The following is an 18,188-nucleotide window of genomic DNA, read 5'->3' as shown; positions in this document are numbered from 1 at the left end:
ACGCGCAGTTGAGATAGGAGAGGCAGTTCCTCGAGGAAGAGCCTCCAGCAGTCCGCGTCGGCGGCAGGAAGTGGATCGTCCCAATCCAGCCGCTGTAACCACGCGGACTGAATCAAAATTTTCGCGCGAATCACAACGGGAGCCAGCCATCCCAGAGGATCGAAGAGGCGTGCCGTCTCCGAGAGAACGCGTCTTTTTGTGAACGACGTGACAGTGCGCGGGTGAATCGCGAACGCGAATGTGTCTTCGGTCGGGTGCCACAACAGTCCGAGGGTAGAAAAACTTTCGCTTTCCCACGAGTGCGGTTCATGGCGAAGTCGGTGCTCGGGAGGAATTCCCGACAGCACTTCCTCGTCGTTCGCGGCCCACTTTCGAAGCGGGAACCCGCCCGCCGTGCACAACCCGCGGAGCTCGGTTTGTTTCGCGACCGCGAGTGACAAAGTGTTCGCGCCCGAGACAACGTCGTCCACGTAAGTGTCCTCGCGCAAAGTGATTGCTCCCTGCGGATAGCGCGATTGTTCGTCGTGGGCCAGCTGTTTCAGCGTTCGGATGGCCAAGAAGGGCGCGCACGCGAGACCGTACGTCACCGTCAGGAGCCAGAACACGCACACGCGGTCGCGGAGGGTGCAACGCCAGAGTATGCTCTGGTATTTCCTGTCGTCCGGGTGGATGAGGATCTGCCGGTACATCTTTTCGATGTCCGTAACGAAGGCGTAGCGGTGCCACCGCCAGCGCATCAGGACATCGGCTAGAACGGGCAGCAGGTTGGCGCCCACGAGGAGGTGTTGGTTCAGCGACTCGCCGGACGTCGTCAGCTGCGACCCGTTGAATACCACCCTGAGCTTGGTGGAGGTGCTCGATTCTCGGAGCACACCATGGTGAGGTAGGTAGCACTCGGGCATGATTTTGCAGTCTGGAGAACCAGAAGCTAACTCCATGTGTTTCAGCTCCTCGTATTCCCGCATGAACTGGCGGTAGAGCTCGCCGAACCGGGGGTCCCTCTCGCATTTCCGCTCCATTGCGGTGAGCAGGCGTTCAGCTGGCCGGCGTGTCTCCGACAACTTCGTCGGCTCCTTGGAGAACGGCAATCGAACCACGTACCTCCCCGTCTCCGTGCGAGAGTGCGTTTCCCCGTAGAAGTCCTCGCACTTCTGTTCGTCAGGCGTGAGGGCGGCGGGAGCGGAAGGCTCCGCTTCTTGCTCCCAGAAGCGGCGCACGAGATCGGCCAACTCGTGATCGGCCGTCGCTTGGAAGCTGCCGCGCGTGTGGAGGGCTGAGGCACCGCAGCCACCGGAGAGAATCCACCCGAAGGCCGTCTTCTGCGCGATCGGAGCGTGCGGTCCGCCCTTTCAAATGCCCTCTTCGAGGATGGTGGAGCACACTTCTGCTCCGAGAAGTAGCTCGACCGGGTCTCCAGCCGAAAACTGCGCATCGGCTAGAGGCAGCCCTTTGAGATGGGGCCACGTGGCGGGGCTCTTCGTCGCCGAGCCTTGGTAGAGAGAAAGACGGGGCAGCACGAACGCGACGGCGGTAATCGTGGCTCCGGTCGTCACGGACGTAAGGCTCACCGTCACCTTCCCGCGGGTTGACCCGGATTTCGACCCACCGATTCCGAAAATCGACACGGCGGAGCGAGATCGTTGCAGGTGCAAGCGCTGCACGAGAGATTCGGCGACAATTGAGACCTCAGACCCTTGGTCGATGAGGGCTCGCACAGGGTGAGGGTCTCCATGGCGGTCGGCGATGGTCACTCGCGCGGTTGCGAGGAGGATCGCCTTGCGGTCGTCAGCAGAGCGCACGGCGGACAGCGCGCTGACCTCGGTAGACGGCGACGCGGGAACGTAGGCTTCGTGAAGCATCGTGTGATGCCGAGCCTTACACGTGAAGCAGTTTTTCGACGATTGGCACTTCGCGACGGTGTGGTTGCCAAGGCAATTAAAACACAGCCGACTGGACTCTACAACCGTCTTTCGCTCGGTTGCGGACTTGGCTTTGAAATCGCTGCACGTCATCAGCGAGTGTTTCCCCTTGAACAGGGCGCACTGCGGATCGGAGCTGTCTTTCGACCCTTGTTTCGCGACGTGGGTCTTCGCGGACCGAGTGGAATCGGAAGTTTTCGCGGCGGGTTTCGGTCTCGCGGCGTTTAGCGTGAGGATGCGCTTTGACATGAAGTCCGTGAGCTTCTCGTGTTCCGGCGGCTCGACGGAGTCCGAGACAAACGATTCCCACTCGAGTCGCGTACGCTGATCGAAGAGCTCGACAACCAGGTGGTTGAAGAGGTCCATTCCGTGGGACTTTATGGGCCTCCCGATGCTCTCCTGCGCATTGACTGCGGTGGTGACGGCGTTATGGATGCAGCTCAGCTCGTCAGCGGTTTCTCCTTTCATTTTCGCCACGGCGGTAAACGTGGCGAAGTTGGAGCGTATCAACTCCCGCTTGTTCTCAAAATGTTTATTAAGAATAGCCCACGCGCGGTCGTAATTGTCCCCGGTCACCGTTAATGAGCTCACTAATTTTTCAGCGGGCCCTCGCAGACACGATCGGAGGTAATGGAGCCGCTCAACGTTCGAAATCGACGAATTCTCACCGATGACCGACTTGAAGAGGTCTCGAAACGACGGCCACTCCTCATACGCGCCCGAAAAGTTCCGCAACTGAATACGCGGCAGTAACGTTTTGGGAGCGTGATCGCTGTTTTGCTCCGTTCCAACCGGCACTCTAAGCGACGCGGGTTTGAGCTTGCTTTCGAGCCCGAGAAGCAAACCGCGTTGCTGCGCGTAAGTGTTTTCAACGGTGTCGACAAAGTCATTTTTTGCGTACTCACTCTCGCTGTAGAGTTGCCCGTAGCATGCCCGAATGAGGTCGTGATTTGACTCAAATTTGGCCCACAGGTCGTCGAGAATGCGGATGCGAGTGCTCACCGTGCCGAGGTTGAGCTTGTCTGCACCCAGCTTTCTGAGGTTGTCCATGGCGCGGGAGATGCGGCCGTGGATGTCGTACTGGCTGTTCAGCAAGGCGCTCTGATCCATGCTCATCTTGGCGGTCACTCGTCGAGGATGCACTCCCATAGGTCGCTGGTTCAAATCCGGCTCGAAGGACCAGAAATGTTCGAGAGCACGCGGTTGCGCGAGATAGCGCGAGGTAACGAGACGACCACAAAAACAAGGCACAAGTATCGAATAGCAAAATAAACGAATATATTTAATAAAGTCTAATATGTACAGGTCTATACAGTTTTTTCCTTTTTCAAAGGAAGCCGTGGAGCGCGCACAGAAGCAACGGTTAGCGATGCGGCAAAAACGTTCGAAACGCGGAACAGCGGTGTGCAAAGCGGAGTGCGAAAGCGGGTTTTCTTTGATCTGCGAGCGAAATCGATTCCGCGGCGCGAGGACGGTCCTTTTAACATCTCCGAGGCGAAACTCCCTCCCTGCGGGTTTCCCAGAATTTCGGGAGGGTGATTGGCCGTCGGAGGCCCGCGTCATGGAGCCGACGTCACCGATTTCACGTGGCGACCCGACGGGGTCGTCACCTGTTTTCGAGTGCTTTGTGTATAGCATGGATCGTTCCTTTGTTCTAGCGTTGTTGTTTGACTTTATTATTGATGGCAATGTTAAAGTTTCTGAAAAGCGAATCTCGAAAGATCCATGCTATACCGAACGTTTCCTTGCCAAATTTCATGCGACGATTTCACGCGAACATTAGTTACTTTCACCGTATAAAATATGAGAACGAAATTTATTGCAAGCGTGCATGTGCTGACATGCAGCCGAACGCGATGCTACTTTGTCGCGATGCTGCGTTTGCGATCTCAAACAATTTTTATCGCATTTTTTTTTGCTGATTATGACTGCTAGCTTTATATAATTTAACGGGTCGCTTTAGTTCGAGACTGTTTCTTCGTCGCGTAACGTCTTTTTCAATTTTTTACGATTATGACTCCTCTCGAGCAGTTTGTGCCATGTAAAGGTGTAGTGACTCTGGAGGAACTCCGGGCTGCCGATACGGGGGAGGAAACCGCCCCTCCTACGCTGGTGGTGCCCGACTGGTTGGATGAGGGCTTTATCTACACTCGTCCACGTTTCCGCATCGGTCAGCGCGACTTTCTACCGGGTGGTGATCGGCGTGACCCGCCGGATAATATGGCGTTGTTCATGCTGTTATCCGAGCTCCGTTCCCGTCTGTTGAGGGGTCAGGGATATACTCTTCCCCATGATGTTTAATCGTAAGTTTCATTAATTTATACATTATACATCTTTTTTATAAAATTAATTTGATTTAAATTTAACAAATAAAATACATATTACCACCGTGCCTCGTTGACTCGAGTCTGTCGCGCGTGTTCCGCGAACCGCTCGCCGCGTCGCTCGAAAAAAAAAACCAAAGGAGGATGTGACGTCGACAGCGACCTTGAACTCGAGTTCGGACGCGCGATAAAATAATACTATTCACGAAACCGCGTCCGGCCCGTCGGGACGAAGAAGCGCGCGATCGACGCTCCCCCTCGCGGGAGGACGACTCGCGATTTTCGCCGTTTAAAAAAAACGGGTGGCCGAAAACCACGTCCGACCCGGGCGACAGTACGCGCCTCGCCGCGATCGACGACGCTCCCTCCTCGCGCACCGTCGGCATCGCGGTACCCCCCTTCCCCGCTCCCCTCCAGAGTACCTGAGGCCAGAAGTGGAATTCTTCCCCCACTCCTCGTCCGTCCCCACTCCTTTTTTCCCCCACTCTTACCCCCACCACCTGCTCCTCCCGGACCCCCCTCGCCCATCTCTTATGGCGTTCCCCCCGCGGGGAACGTTCCCCCCCCCCCCGACCCCCGCAATTCGCTCTGAGTGTAGAAGTATATATTACCTAGCTACTGACGAGACCTGTAGGTTTGAATCCTACGTATCACCTCTCCTCCGTACAACGTCTTGCAATAAAGATAATACTCGACGGGTAGGCAGCGCATATAATCGTTTGCCCTAGCGGAGTTTGCCACCGTCGTCTCTATCCACTCTCGCTCGCGAATACTTCGCGCTCCAATTTCCCTTCGCAGATGATGGGTAGCCAGATTCCATCGCGCGTCTTCTCTCACCACCGACGCGCGCGCGTTTGACGACGACGCGTCGACCCTCGCCGATTCGTCGTCCGATTCGGACGAAAACTTTGGCATGGGCTCGCGACAGAACAGGTCGACGTCCGATTCCGCGGACGAGTGATCGCGGCGATCGTTCATTTCTCAAATACGTGTCGCTGATGCTACCATTGCACCATTAACATGTCGAAATCTAAATACACATCTCCATCTACAGTCCGCCAAAAAAATGTTTCGGCGTAATTATGAGGATCGAGAAAACTCCGTTGAGATCGGATATCGGCGAGTCCGATTTCGCGACGAATCAGATATCTCGTTAAGTCGACGCGCCGCGGACCCCCGTTCCTCGGGGACGGATCCCAGTCCCTCGGGGACGGATCCTCGTTTCTCACGAACGGTTCGCTGATTTTCACGATCGGTTTCCTGATTTCTGGATCAAACGTTGGTTTACAAAGTTCCGCGTACTCGTCGCTCATACCGCATTAAAAAACAACTTATTCCCGTTCCGATCGGTTCGCACAACTCTCTCACGATACATTTGTCAATCCGCGTCACCGTATGCCGCGCCGTCGCGAGCAAAACTCATTTTATACGCGTTCGTTATCTCAACGTTGGTTTTCCATACCCAGAGATAAACTCTTTCCTGAAAAAACGACAACCGCTCGCCGCGTCGTTCGAGAAAAACAAAAGGGGGATGTGACAACAGCGACCTTGAACGAATTCGGACGCGCGATAAAAAAATTATTCGCGAAACGTACGGTTCGGGTGAACGAAGAGAGCGGTATCGTCTCTCTCAGTCTCTCTCGATACATCGGAAAACCGCGTCCGGCCCGTTGAGACGAAGAAGCGCGCGATTGACGCTCCCCCTCGCGGGAAGACGACTCGCGATTTTCGCCGTCGGGGGGGCCGGAAAACCACGTCCGGCCCGTTAGGACAGAGAAAAGCGGGCGACGCGGCAGTACGCGCCTCGCCGCGATCGACGACGCTCCCTCCTCGCGCACCGTCGGTAACGCGGTACCCCCCCCTTCCCCCGTCCCCCTCCAGAGTACCCGGGGCCAGAAGACTCCTCGTCTCCCCCACCAGCTGCTCTTCCCGGACCCCCCTCGCCCATCTCTTATGACGTTCCCCCCGCGAGGAACGCGCCCCCCCCCCGACCCCCGGACTTCTACCTGGGGTAGAAGTATATATACTCTAGCTACTCGAACGATTTATTGTTGCGACTGATTGAACAAATAAAACAGTCTGACGCAAGGATCTCTGCTTTCATCGACAACCAGCAGAAAATTAATGATAAGATTACTAAGTCTGATCAAAAAATTTCTGCTTTTATTGAAAATCAACAAAGAACGAATGAAGCAATCAATACTAAACTCGATCTGATAAATGGCTTATCTGAAACCGTAGCCAGCAATTCTCAACGAATTACCTCCTTGAAGCTTGAAAATGCAGCTCTTAAAAAAGAACTTCAAGAATTGAAATTGTCTTGCTCTGATTTTCATGTTGGTGGTGCTAACGAGGTTATTGTGTCTGAGCTGCCGGAACCGCTTTCTGTTGCTCCTTCTGTGGCTGCTGGTAATGTGCTTGCTGCGCTCGGTGTTTCGGATATTTCGCCTCATATTTTAAATGTAAGAGTCGTCCGCAAGTCTCTCCCTGATTCTGCTTCTTCTCACTCAAATGCTACTGCTGCTAGTAATTCTCTTTTTATTACTGTGACTTCTAACTCCGTCCGCGACCTAATTATTTCGAAGAAGCGAGCTAAGGGCGTTCTTAGGCAGGGAGAGGTTTGTGGAAATGACTCCAGAAGTATTGTTTATATCAACGAACTACTCTCTAAGGATAGTTACGAACTGTTGCAGCAGACGAAGCGTATGGCTAAGGAGCGGTTATATAAATATGTGTGGGTAAGGCACGGGCGGATTTGCGTGAGACAATCTGATGGCTCGCCTGTTATCTACATCGGTTCGAGTGCTGATCTGACTCGCCTCGATTGACCACATCAGATACATCCATCGAGGCGCTCTAGTCATAACGAATCTGAATTTCGAGTTGCTCATTTCAATGCAAACTCTCTTCGTGGTCACATAGAGCTGGTCAGGCTCCACTTTGATTCAAATCCGTATCATATTGTTTCGGTATCCAAAACGTGACTTCACGAAGGTATTTCAGACGAGCTTGTGGCCCTAGATGGCTATTTTATGATCCGCCATGACCGGGTTGGGCGTATGGGAGGGGGCGTAGCCTGTTACATTCATCGCTCACTTAAGGCTAAGCTGGTCGCGTCCTCTGCAACTCATATCAACGCTCCGGAATTCCTTTTGATTAAAATTCGATTGCCATGCGATGAAACAGTCTTATTCGCGTCAATCTATAGGAGACCTAAGGGCTTCCTATTTCATGACTTTGCTCAAGCACTTACCAGTGTCTCCCATCTCTATAAAAATATTATTATAGGTAGCGACTTGAACTGTAATTTACTGGCAAATAGCTTTGAAGTTTATTACTTGCGAGATCTTGTGTCTAGTCTATCTATGTACATTGTTCAATCCGACGCCACATATCATACGGCTACCACTGATGGCTTGATGTCCTAGCGGTGGACGATTGCGAGAAAATTCTTAGATTTTCTAAATCCGAGAGCCCGTTCATTGCGGGTCATGATCTCATTGAGTTGTCGCTCTCATTGGGCAGGAGGACAGTGGCGGCGCGTACAGTTGTAAGACGTTGCTATCGTGCTATTGATGTGGATGAGTTCCAGGTTCATCTTCAGTCCTTAACTGAGAGTCCTGAGGTTACGGCTTGTGTTAATGCCACTCCTGACCAGTCGTCGTTATCTCAAGTTGATAGATTCTGTTCTGTGCTCTCTGAATCTGTACTTAATACACTTAATATGTTTGCACCAGAGCGTGTTGTTGTTATCAAAAAGCCCCCTGTGCGGTGGCTTACTGACGATCTCAGGTCTGGGATACGCACTTGGAATCAGATTTACAAGCGCGCTAAGCGGTCAGGTAGCATACTTGGCTATTCTGTATACAGGCAATATTGTAACCAGCTATACATGGATATTAAACGTGCCAAAAATGAGTTTCAATTTAATTCTCTTAAAACCATTACCGACCCTGCAAAATTGTGGGGAGAATTGACACGTCTGGGTCTTGTAAAGTAAAGTCTTCTTTAGTATCTCTTCTACATTACTTCACACCTAGTCAATTGAATGCACACTACGTCTCTGTTTCTGATGCTCATTCGCCTTGCTTATATAAGAACTTTATTTCTGCTATTGCTCGTGTCACTTCTCCATCCGAACGTTCTGAGTTTGCTTTTTCTGCGATTACGCCTCTCACGATCTTTCAACTTATTTCTGCGAGACCACTTCATTCCTATGCGACAGGTGTAGATGGTATTCCTCTCTACATATTGCGGTTGGCATGGCCTGCAATTTCGTCTTGTTTAACTGCTTTTTTTAATTACTCCCTAAAACAGTCATCTTTTCCGTTTCAGTGGAAGAGGGCGCTCATTCGCCCTCTCTCGAAGACTCGCATTCCTTCATCCCCATCTGACACGAGACCGATTGCAAACTTGCCTGAGTTGTCTAAAATACTTGAACGTATTGTTGCTTCACAGATTGCTGACTATTTAACTAAGCATAATCTTATCAATACGAGACAGTCAGCTTCTCGTCCGTATCATAACATTCAGTCTGCGCTTTTGCGTGTGTGTGACGATATAAAGAAAGCGATTGACTCTGGACTTGTTACAATCATGATCCTTTTCGATTTGAGCAAGGCGTTTGACACAGTACCACATCTCAGACTTCTGATCAAACTCAAAGAACTGGGTTTTTCTGACCTCACTCTTATCTGGCTTTACTCATACCTCACTGGTCGCTCTCAGGCTGTCGCTGACGATGAGGGTAACCATTTCTCTTGGCTTTTTACTCTGTGTGGTGTTCCGCAGGGCTCTGTCCTCGGTCCACCTTTGTTCACTTTTTACATTAATGACATTGGTACAGTCTTGATATATTCCGACTACATGATATTTGCTGACGATGTTCAAATTTATCGTTCATGTGCTCCTTCGATCTCCTCCACAACCTTAACTTAATCTCCAAAGATGCAAGCGCTATTTTCGATTATGCAAATGTCAATGTGTTGAAACTGAACCCTGCAAAATTCAAAGTCATTATTTTTGGCAGTGGAATAAATATCAACAATATTGATCTGAATGCATTACCACCTATTATTGTTAATCACACGCCTTTGCCATATGTAAGTGAGGTGAGAAACCTTGGAGTCTGTTTCGAATCGAATCTCTCTTGGAATAAGCATGTCTCGCATGTCTCGCAGAGAGTTCATCATGCGTTGTTTAAATTGAAATTCAGCAAGAGTTTTCTTTCCACCGAACTTAGCATCAAACTGGTAACATCTCTGGTATTACCCCACTTGGACTACTGCTGTCTTGTCTATCATGGCTTGAGCAAGGAACTTAATCTGAAGTTACAGAGACTTGTAAACTGCTGTATCAGATTTATCTTTGATTTGTGGAAAGACGAGCATATAACGCAATATCGACGACGCCTAGGGTGGCTGTCCGTAGAAAATAGAAGATTGTATTTTCTTGGCTGTTTGTTGTATCGTATCATCTACATGGGCTTGTCAGCATATCTGAGTGAACTTTTTACCCCACTTAGCCCTTCGCTCAGAAGATCGACTCAAATTGCAAATTCTTCTTCGCAAACCTTCCATATCCCAGCTTTCCGAACAAAAATATATAGAAATTCCTTTCAGATAGCGGCCATTTATTTTTGGCACTCTCTCCCGGACAATATTACATCAGCTACTACTATTGCAGCTTTTAAGAATCTCCTCCGATCCTACCTGCTGTCATCCGAATTCTCAGACTAAGTTCTTTAGATATTTTAGCGTGTAGTGTGTATAGAGTACTCGTAGTATTCTCTTCACCTAGTATTACCTGCGTTCGATTTAGTTGCATTCTGTTTCTTTAATCTTTAGTTGCTTGTAGAGTATGTGCTTTTCTAGTATTAAGTTGCGTTTAAGTTAAGTTGCGTGTCACTGTATCTTTATCTTGTATATTACTATATTTTGCTATCTTTGCCTTGTAGCTATGCTTGGGCATAAATATACTTATCAATCAATCAATCAATCAATCTCTCTTTCTCTCTCTCTCTCTCTCTAAGCAATTCTCTTATAAGCATGTTTGGACCAGAGATGGTCGCATCTTTGTCCGTAAGGCTCAAGGTCAACCCCCTATTTCTATTGATTCTGAGGCCGATCTTGCGGAGCTTTAGTGATCTGTTGCGGCAGATGTGGATCCTCTTGCTTCGCGTGGTCGCCTCAGCATTGCTTGCTTTAATGCCTGCTCCCTTCCTGCCCACTTGGAGTCAATCCAGGCCTTTATTGCACTGAACTTCTTTCATATTATCTCGATTACTGAAACCTGGCTTCACTCTCACATCTCCGATGATCTAGTTCGCATTCCTGGATATTATTTGTTGCGTGCTGATAGGGATGGCAGGGAGGGAGGGGGTGTCGCTTGCTACATCCACGACTCGCTGCGAGCGCGTGTTCTCGCGTCGTCTCCGCTCGTCTTCTCGAATGAGCCTGAATTTCTTGATCTGGACATTTGGGGCGACGATTGTGAGCCTCTCTTGTACACGTCAATGTACCGTAGACCTAAGGGAAAACTTCTGTAAATATGTTGATGCTCTCACTACATTCATGCATAACTATAAAAATATTATCATTTCAGGTGATCTTAACTGTAATATTTTCGCTTCATCTTACGATTCTGATCACCTTAAAGACATGGTCTCACAGTTGTCGCTCAGCATTGTCGATTCGCAATCGACTTTTCACACTCGCTTTTTTGACTCGTGGTTGGACGTTTTTATAGTCGATAGCCTTGATAAAGTCCTATCGTTTCGTAAATCGGATGCGCCTTTCATTAACGGTCACGACCTGATTGAGCTGAAGTACATACACGTTTGTGGTTCCATCTGCTTCGAATCGTACTTTAGTTCGACGCAGCTACAGGGATTTCGATGGGGCAGGATTCGTCGAGACTCTCGCTTCTACGTTGTCCTTATCTTTCGCCGAGGACTTCAGCCATAAGAGTCTTAATGGGCCTGACTTGGATGACATCTTAAATACCTTGACTGACGACTTCACGTCCTGTCTTAATCAGTATGCGCCCATCCGCACTTTTCGTGTTACTCGCCCAGCTGCGCCTTGGCTTACTGACCAACTTGCTCGCAGAATTCAACATCGCAACCGTCTCTATAATACTGCCCGAAGATCGCGAGACATTCTCGATTTTCATATCTATAGGCAGTTTCGTTTGTAGTTGCACCGTTTGAAAGATATGATATTTTTGCAATAAATAAAGAATTTGATTTTGCCAATTTTTTAATTATCTTAAAACTGATTGGAAAAGCACTACAAACAACTACAAACGATTCTGAAAAAGATGGCTCAAGCGGATTTGAGATATCTCCAGAATTGGCAAAGTTACACTTTTTGTTTATTGCAAAAATATAATAACTTTGGAACGATGCAACTACAAACAAAAAAAAAGCACTACAAACAATTACAAACGATTCTGAAGAAGATGGCGCAAGCGGATTTGAGATATCACCAAAATTGGCAAAGTTAGGTTTTTTTATTTTTTTAAATTGTTGTAACTTTTGAACGGTGCAACTACAAACAAAAAGAAAAGCACTACAAATAACTACAAACGATTCTGAAGAAGATGGCGCAAGCGGATTTGAGATATCTCCAAAATTGGCAAAGTTATACTTTTTGTTTATTGCAAAAATATAATAACTTTTAAACGGTTCAACTACAAACGAAAAGAAAAGCACTATAAACAATTACAAACGATTCTGAAGAAGATGGCGCAAGCGGATTTGAGATATCACCAAAATTGGCAAAGTTAGGTTTTTTAAATTTTTTAAATTGTTGTAACTTTTGAACGGTGCAACTACAAACGAAAAGAGAAGCACTACAAACAACTACAAACGATTCTGAAGAAAATGGCGCAAGCGGATTTGAGATATTTCCAAAATTGGCAAAGTTACATTTTTTGTTTATTGCAAAAATATAATAACTTTGAAACGGTGCAACTACAAACGAAAAGAAAAACATTACAAACAACTACAAACGATTCTGAAGGAGATGGCGCAAGCGGATTTGAGATATCTCCAAAATTGGCAAAGTTAGGTTTTTTTTATTTTTTTAAATTGTTATAACTTTTAAACGGTGCAACTACAAACGAAAAGAGAAGCACTACAAACAACTACAAACGATTCTGAAGAAGATGGCGCAAGCGGATTTGAGATATCTCCAAAATTGGCAAAGTTACACTTTTTGTTTATTGCAAAAATATAATAACTTTAAAACGGTGCAACTACAAACGAAAAGAAAAGCACTACAAACAACTACAAACGATTCTGAAGAAGATGGCGCAAGCGGATTTGAGATATCTCCAAAATTGGCAAAGTTATACTTTTTGTTTATTGCAAAAATGTAATAACTTTTAAACGGTTCAACTACAAACGAAAAGAAAAGCACTACAAACAACTACAAACGATTCTGAAGAAGATGGCGCAAGCGGATTTGAGATATCTCCAAAATTGGCAAAGTTAGGTTTTTTTTATTTCTTTAAATTGTTGTAACTTTTAAACGGTGCAACTACAAACGAAAAGAGAAGCACTACAAACAACTACAAATGATTCTGATGAAGATGGCGCAAGCGGATTTGAGATATCTCCAAAATTGGCAAAGTTATATTTTTTGTTTATTGCAAAAATGTAATAACTTTTAAACGGTTCAACTACAAACGAAAAAAAAGCACTACAAACAACTACAAACGATTCTGAAGAAGATGGCGCAAGCGGATTTGAGATATCTCCAAAATTGGCAAAGTTACACTTTTTGTTTATTGCAAAAATATAATAACTTTGGAACGGTTCAACTACAAACGAAAAGAAAAGCACTACAAACAACTACAAACGATTCTGAAGAAGATGGCGCAAGCGGATTTGAGATATCTCCAAAATTGGCAAAGTTACACTTTTTGTTTATTGCAAAAATATAATAACTTTGGAACGGTGCAACTACAAACAAAAAGAAAAGCACTACAAACAACTACAAACGATTCTGAAGAAGATGGCGCAAGCGGATTTGAGATATCTCCAAAATTGGCAAAGTTAGGTTTTTTTTATTTTTTTAAATTGTTGTAACTTTTAAACGGTGCAACTACAAACGAAAAAAGAAGAACTACAAACAACTGCAAACGATTCTGAAGAAGATGGCGCAAGCGGATTTGAGATATCTCAAAGTGGGGTGCGAGTCATTTTTTAAATGTTTATAACTTTTAATTTATTGAACTACAAACAAAATTTTTGTTACTACAAACAACTACAAACAAAATGCTAACTTTTCCGTAAAAAAAAATTAATTTTTCGAAAGTCGGGTGCCAGGTTCACATAGGTACTAGAGAGGATACGGCCTTAGAGGCGTTCAGGCATAATCCCACAGATGGTAGCTTCGCACCACCAGCCGCTCGACCAAGTGCGTGAACCAAATGTCCGAACCTGCGGTTCCTTTCTCTCTCTCTCTCTCTCTCTCTCTCTCTCTCTCTGGTGAGTACAGCGTGCACGTCTGTCTTATTGCTCCTGCTTTGACCGGATATTTCTCTGCCGTGAGTTGCCTTCGGGCTATTTTGTTGCAGGTGTGAGCATGTTCTTATATAGCTCGTCACGAGCTACTATCATTTTCTCTGCCACTGTCTCTTAATTCCTGGAAACTGTGTGACGAGTGTTTCTCATTATTCTAACCAAATTTCTGAGAATCATTCTCGAGGATCATTGATTTTTACTGCGCATGAGCCTGCTATCTGTTCTGCCCCCTTCTGCACTTTACTCTCGAGGTGCGCATGACGATCTGCTGGGGCCTGTTGCGTTCTGGGTGTTGGCTGACCTGCGTCTGGAACGGCTGGTGGTGCTGTCGAGTGGGGGTTGGCTGCCCTGCGAACGTTCGATCTCGATCTTCGATACGATTGTCGCTAGTGATTGTGCGCGGTGAGAGTTAGCGTGCATTTTATCCGGTCGCTCTACGGTTCAACCTAGGCGTCGTCACTTGCGTTCTTGACGAACTTGCGTGTAATTCTTGCGTTGTGGTCATTGTATAACTACACATGCAGCCTACGTGTTATAAGTGCAGAAAATCAATTGCTAATAGGTTGATTGAGTGCAAAGAGTGCAGAAAGGCATTTCATCCCGGTTGTATTAGATCCTATTCAGTGTCAAGGAACGCTGAGTCCTGCTGTATTTCTCTCTTAACATTATTGGATATACCCCCTCTTACACCAACACCTGTCACAACCGCGCTTTCATTTGAGTTTGAGAACATGGCTTCTTCTGCTGACTTGCATACTCGGTCGACCTCACTGCCTGCGACAAATGAGCTTCTGCTGGGTTTGATAGAGCAAATGAAACTGTCTGACTCGAAGATCTCAGCTTTTATTGCTAATCAACAAAAAATTAATGACGATATCATGAGATCTGATTTAAGAATTTCTGCTTTTATAGAGAGTCAGGAAAAAACGAATGAAGTTATTAATAGCAAATTAGATCTTATTAAACAGTCGCCAACAATTCTCAGCGTATTTCCTCTTTGGAACGTGAGAATGAAGCTCTTAAAAAAGAACTGCATGATTTAAAAATGTCTCGCTCGGAATGTCACGATGTTAGTGCCAATGAGTTTATTGTCTCCGGGTTACCGGAGCCGCTTCCGTTATCTCCTTCTGTGGCTGCGCGCAACGTGCTTTCAGCGCTTGATGCTGTTGATGTTTCGCCGCATATTCTTAGTGTAAGAGTTGTCCGCAGGTCTCCCCCTGATTCTGCTTCTTCACACTCTACTGCTTTTGCAGCTAGTAATTCTTTGTTTATTACTGTGACCTCTAATGCCGTCCGTGATCTAATTATATCTAAGAAGCGAGTTAAGGGTGTTCTTAGGCAAGGGGAGGTCTGCGGAAATGACTCCAGGAGTATTGTATATATTAATGAATTGCTCACTAAGGATGGCTATGAGTTGGTGCAGCGGACCAAGCGTATTGCTAAGGAACGTTCTTTTAAATATGTTTGGATAAGGCATGGGCGGATTTGCGTGAGACGATCAGATGGCTCGTCTATTATTTACATTGATTCAAGCGCCGATCTGACTCGCCTCGATTGACCTCATGAGACGCATCCACTGAGGTGTTCGAGTCGCAATGAGTCTGAGTTTCGGGTTGCTCAGTTCAACGCAAACTCCCTTCGTGGTCATATCGAGCTTGTCGGGCTCTACTTCAGCTCTAATCCGTATCATATTGTCTCAGTATCTGAAACTTGGCTCCATGAAGGCATTTCTGATGAGCTTGTTGCCTTGGATGGTTTTTTTATGATCCGTCATGATCGGGTTGGGCGTATGGGAGGGGGTGTTGCCTGTTACGTCTATCACTCACTTAAGGCTAAGCTGATTGCGTCTTCTGCGGCAACTCATAATAATGCTCCTGAATTTCTTCTGATTGAAATTTGACTGCCATGTAACGAAACTGTTCTATTTGCGTCAATATACAGGAGACCAAAGGGTTTTCTGTTTCATGATTTTGCGCTAGCACTCACTAATGTATCTCATCTTTACAAAAATATTATCATTGGCGGCGATCTTAACTGTAATCTTCTGACAAATAACTTCGAAGCCAACTTCTTGCGTGAGTTCATGTCTAGCCTATCTATGGCTATTATTCCGTCCGATGCCACGTATCACACCGCTCTTACTGATTCATGGCTTGACGTCCTAGCGGTAGACGATTGTGAGAAGGTCCGTAGATTCTACAAATCTGAGTGCCCGTTCATTGCGGGTCATGATCTGATCGGAGTGTCACTCTCATTGGGTGAGAGGTTGACTTCGGAGCGTACTATTGTAAGGCGTTGCTATCGCGCTATTGTTGCGGATGAGTTCCAGGACTATCTCCAATCCATAATAGACAATCCTGAAATTGTGGCGTGTGTTAATGTTACTTTCGATTGCGGCGATGTTGGTTATGACCAATCCTCTGTGTCTCATGTTGATAGATTTTGTTCTGTGCTGTCCGAAACCCTACTTAATACTTTGGAGCACCTGAGCGTGCATTTACCATTAAAAAGCCCCCTGTGCGATGGCTCACAAGCGAACTTAGGGCCAGAATTCGTATTCGTAACCATGTATATAGACGTGCTAAGCGTTCAAATAACACACTGGGCTATTCCATATACAGACAATTTCGTAACCAGCTAAATTCTGATATTAAGCGTGCTAAAAGTGAGTTTCATCTTAACTCTCTTAAAACCATTACTGATCCTGCAAAGCTATGGAGAGAATTAGCACGTTTAGGCCTTGCTAAGTCTTCTCTTGTTTCTCCTCTGCACTACTTCACGCCTAATCAATTTAATGCACATTACGTCTCTGTCTCTGATGCTCATTCGCCTTGCTTATTTGATGACTTTTTGTCTGCTATTGCTGGTGTTCCTTGCCCATCCCAGCGTCCCGAGTTCGTTTTTTCTGCGATTACGCCTCGCACTATCTTTCAGCTTATCTCTATGAAACCACTCTACTCTTTTGCGGCAGGAGTCGACAGTATTCCTCTCTACATCTTGCGCTTGGCTTGGCCTGTAATTTCGTCGCAGTTAACGGCTCTTCTAAATCACTCACTTGAGCATTCTACCTTTCCGTCTCAGTGGAAGCGGGCGCTTATCCGTCCTTTATCGAAGGTCCGTATCCCGTCATCTCCGTCTGATACGAGGCCAATTGCCAATCTGCCTGAGCTATCCAAACTGCTCGAACGTATTGTTGCCTCACAGATTAACGACTATTTAACTAAGCACAATCTCATAAATACGAGACAGTCAGCTTTTCGTCCTAATTATAATACTCAGTCTGCGCTTTTGCGTGTCTGTCATGATATTAAGAAAGCGATTGACATTGGGCATATTACCATAATGATCCTCTTTGACTTTAGCAAAGCGTTTGACACGGTGCCTCATTTGCGTCTTCTGATTAAACTTAAAGAGCTTGGTTTTTCTGTCCCAACTCTAATCTGGATTTATTCATATCTGACTGGTCGTTCTCAGGCGGTTGTTAATGACGAGGGTAACTTTTCTTCCTGGCTATTTACGCTATGTGGGGTTCCTCAAGGTTCCGTGCTTGGCCCACCTTTGTTTACCCTGTACATCAATGACATAGGTGAGGTCTTGATCTATTCCGATTATATGATTTTTGCAGACGATATCCAGATTTATCGTTCCTGTGCTCCTTCTGATCTCCTTCACAACCTCAATCTGATCTCTAAAGATGCTAATGCTATCTTCGACTATGCTAATGCAAATGGCCTGAAATTGAACCCTGCTAAATCCAAGGTCATTATTTTTGGCAGTGGAATAAATACCAATAACATTACCACCCATAATTGTCAATCGCCTTTGCCATATGTTAGGGAGGTGAGGAACCTGGGAGTCTGTTTTGAATCGAATCTCTCTTGGAATAAGCATGTCTCGCATGTCTCGCAGAGAGTTCACCATGCCTTGTATAAGTTGAAATTCAAGAAGAATTCTCTTTCCACGGAACTGAGAATTAAGCTGGTAACGTCTCTGGTGATACCTCATGTGGATTATTGCTGCCTTGTGTATCACGGCTTGAGCAAGGAACTTAATTTGAAACTACAAAGACTTATAAATTGCTGTATTAGATTTATCTACGATTTGAGGAGGGATGAGCATATAACGCAACATCGACGACGCCTTGGGTGGTTGTCTGTAGAAAACAGAAGATTATATTTTCTTGGCTGTCAGATGTATCGCATTATTTACATGGGCTCGCCAGCGTATTTGAATGAACTTTTTACCCCACTCAGTCCATCACTTAGAAGATCCACTCGAATCGCTAATTCCTCTTATATCCCTGCCTTCAGAACGGAAATGTATAGAAATTCTTTCCAGATTTCAGCCATCTATTTCTGGCATTCTCTCCCGGATAATATCACATCAGCTAATACTATTGGTGCTTTCAAGAAT

The 18,188-nt window shown here is 46.4% G+C and overlaps 1 protein-coding gene across 1 annotated transcript; it reads right to left on the bottom strand.

Annotated features, from left to right (window-relative positions):
* Positions 1-1,349: 1,349 nt before the first annotated feature.
* Positions 1,350-3,035, bottom strand: LOC143898570 (uncharacterized). Its single transcript, XM_077408137.1, has one exon. It carries the CDS (start codon positions 3,033-3,035, stop codon positions 1,350-1,352), a length of 1,686 nt encoding a protein of 561 aa, XP_077264263.1.
* Positions 3,036-18,188: the final 15,153 nt, after the last annotated feature.

The sequence above is a fragment of the Temnothorax americanus genome, unplaced genomic scaffold (genome assembly GCF_048541705.1).
Source record: "Temnothorax americanus isolate GAGA-0224 unplaced genomic scaffold, ASM4854170v1 Scaffold239, whole genome shotgun sequence".
NCBI lineage: Eukaryota > Metazoa > Arthropoda > Insecta > Hymenoptera > Formicidae > Temnothorax > Temnothorax americanus.
This window is presented reverse-complemented; position numbering and strand designations above follow the sequence as displayed.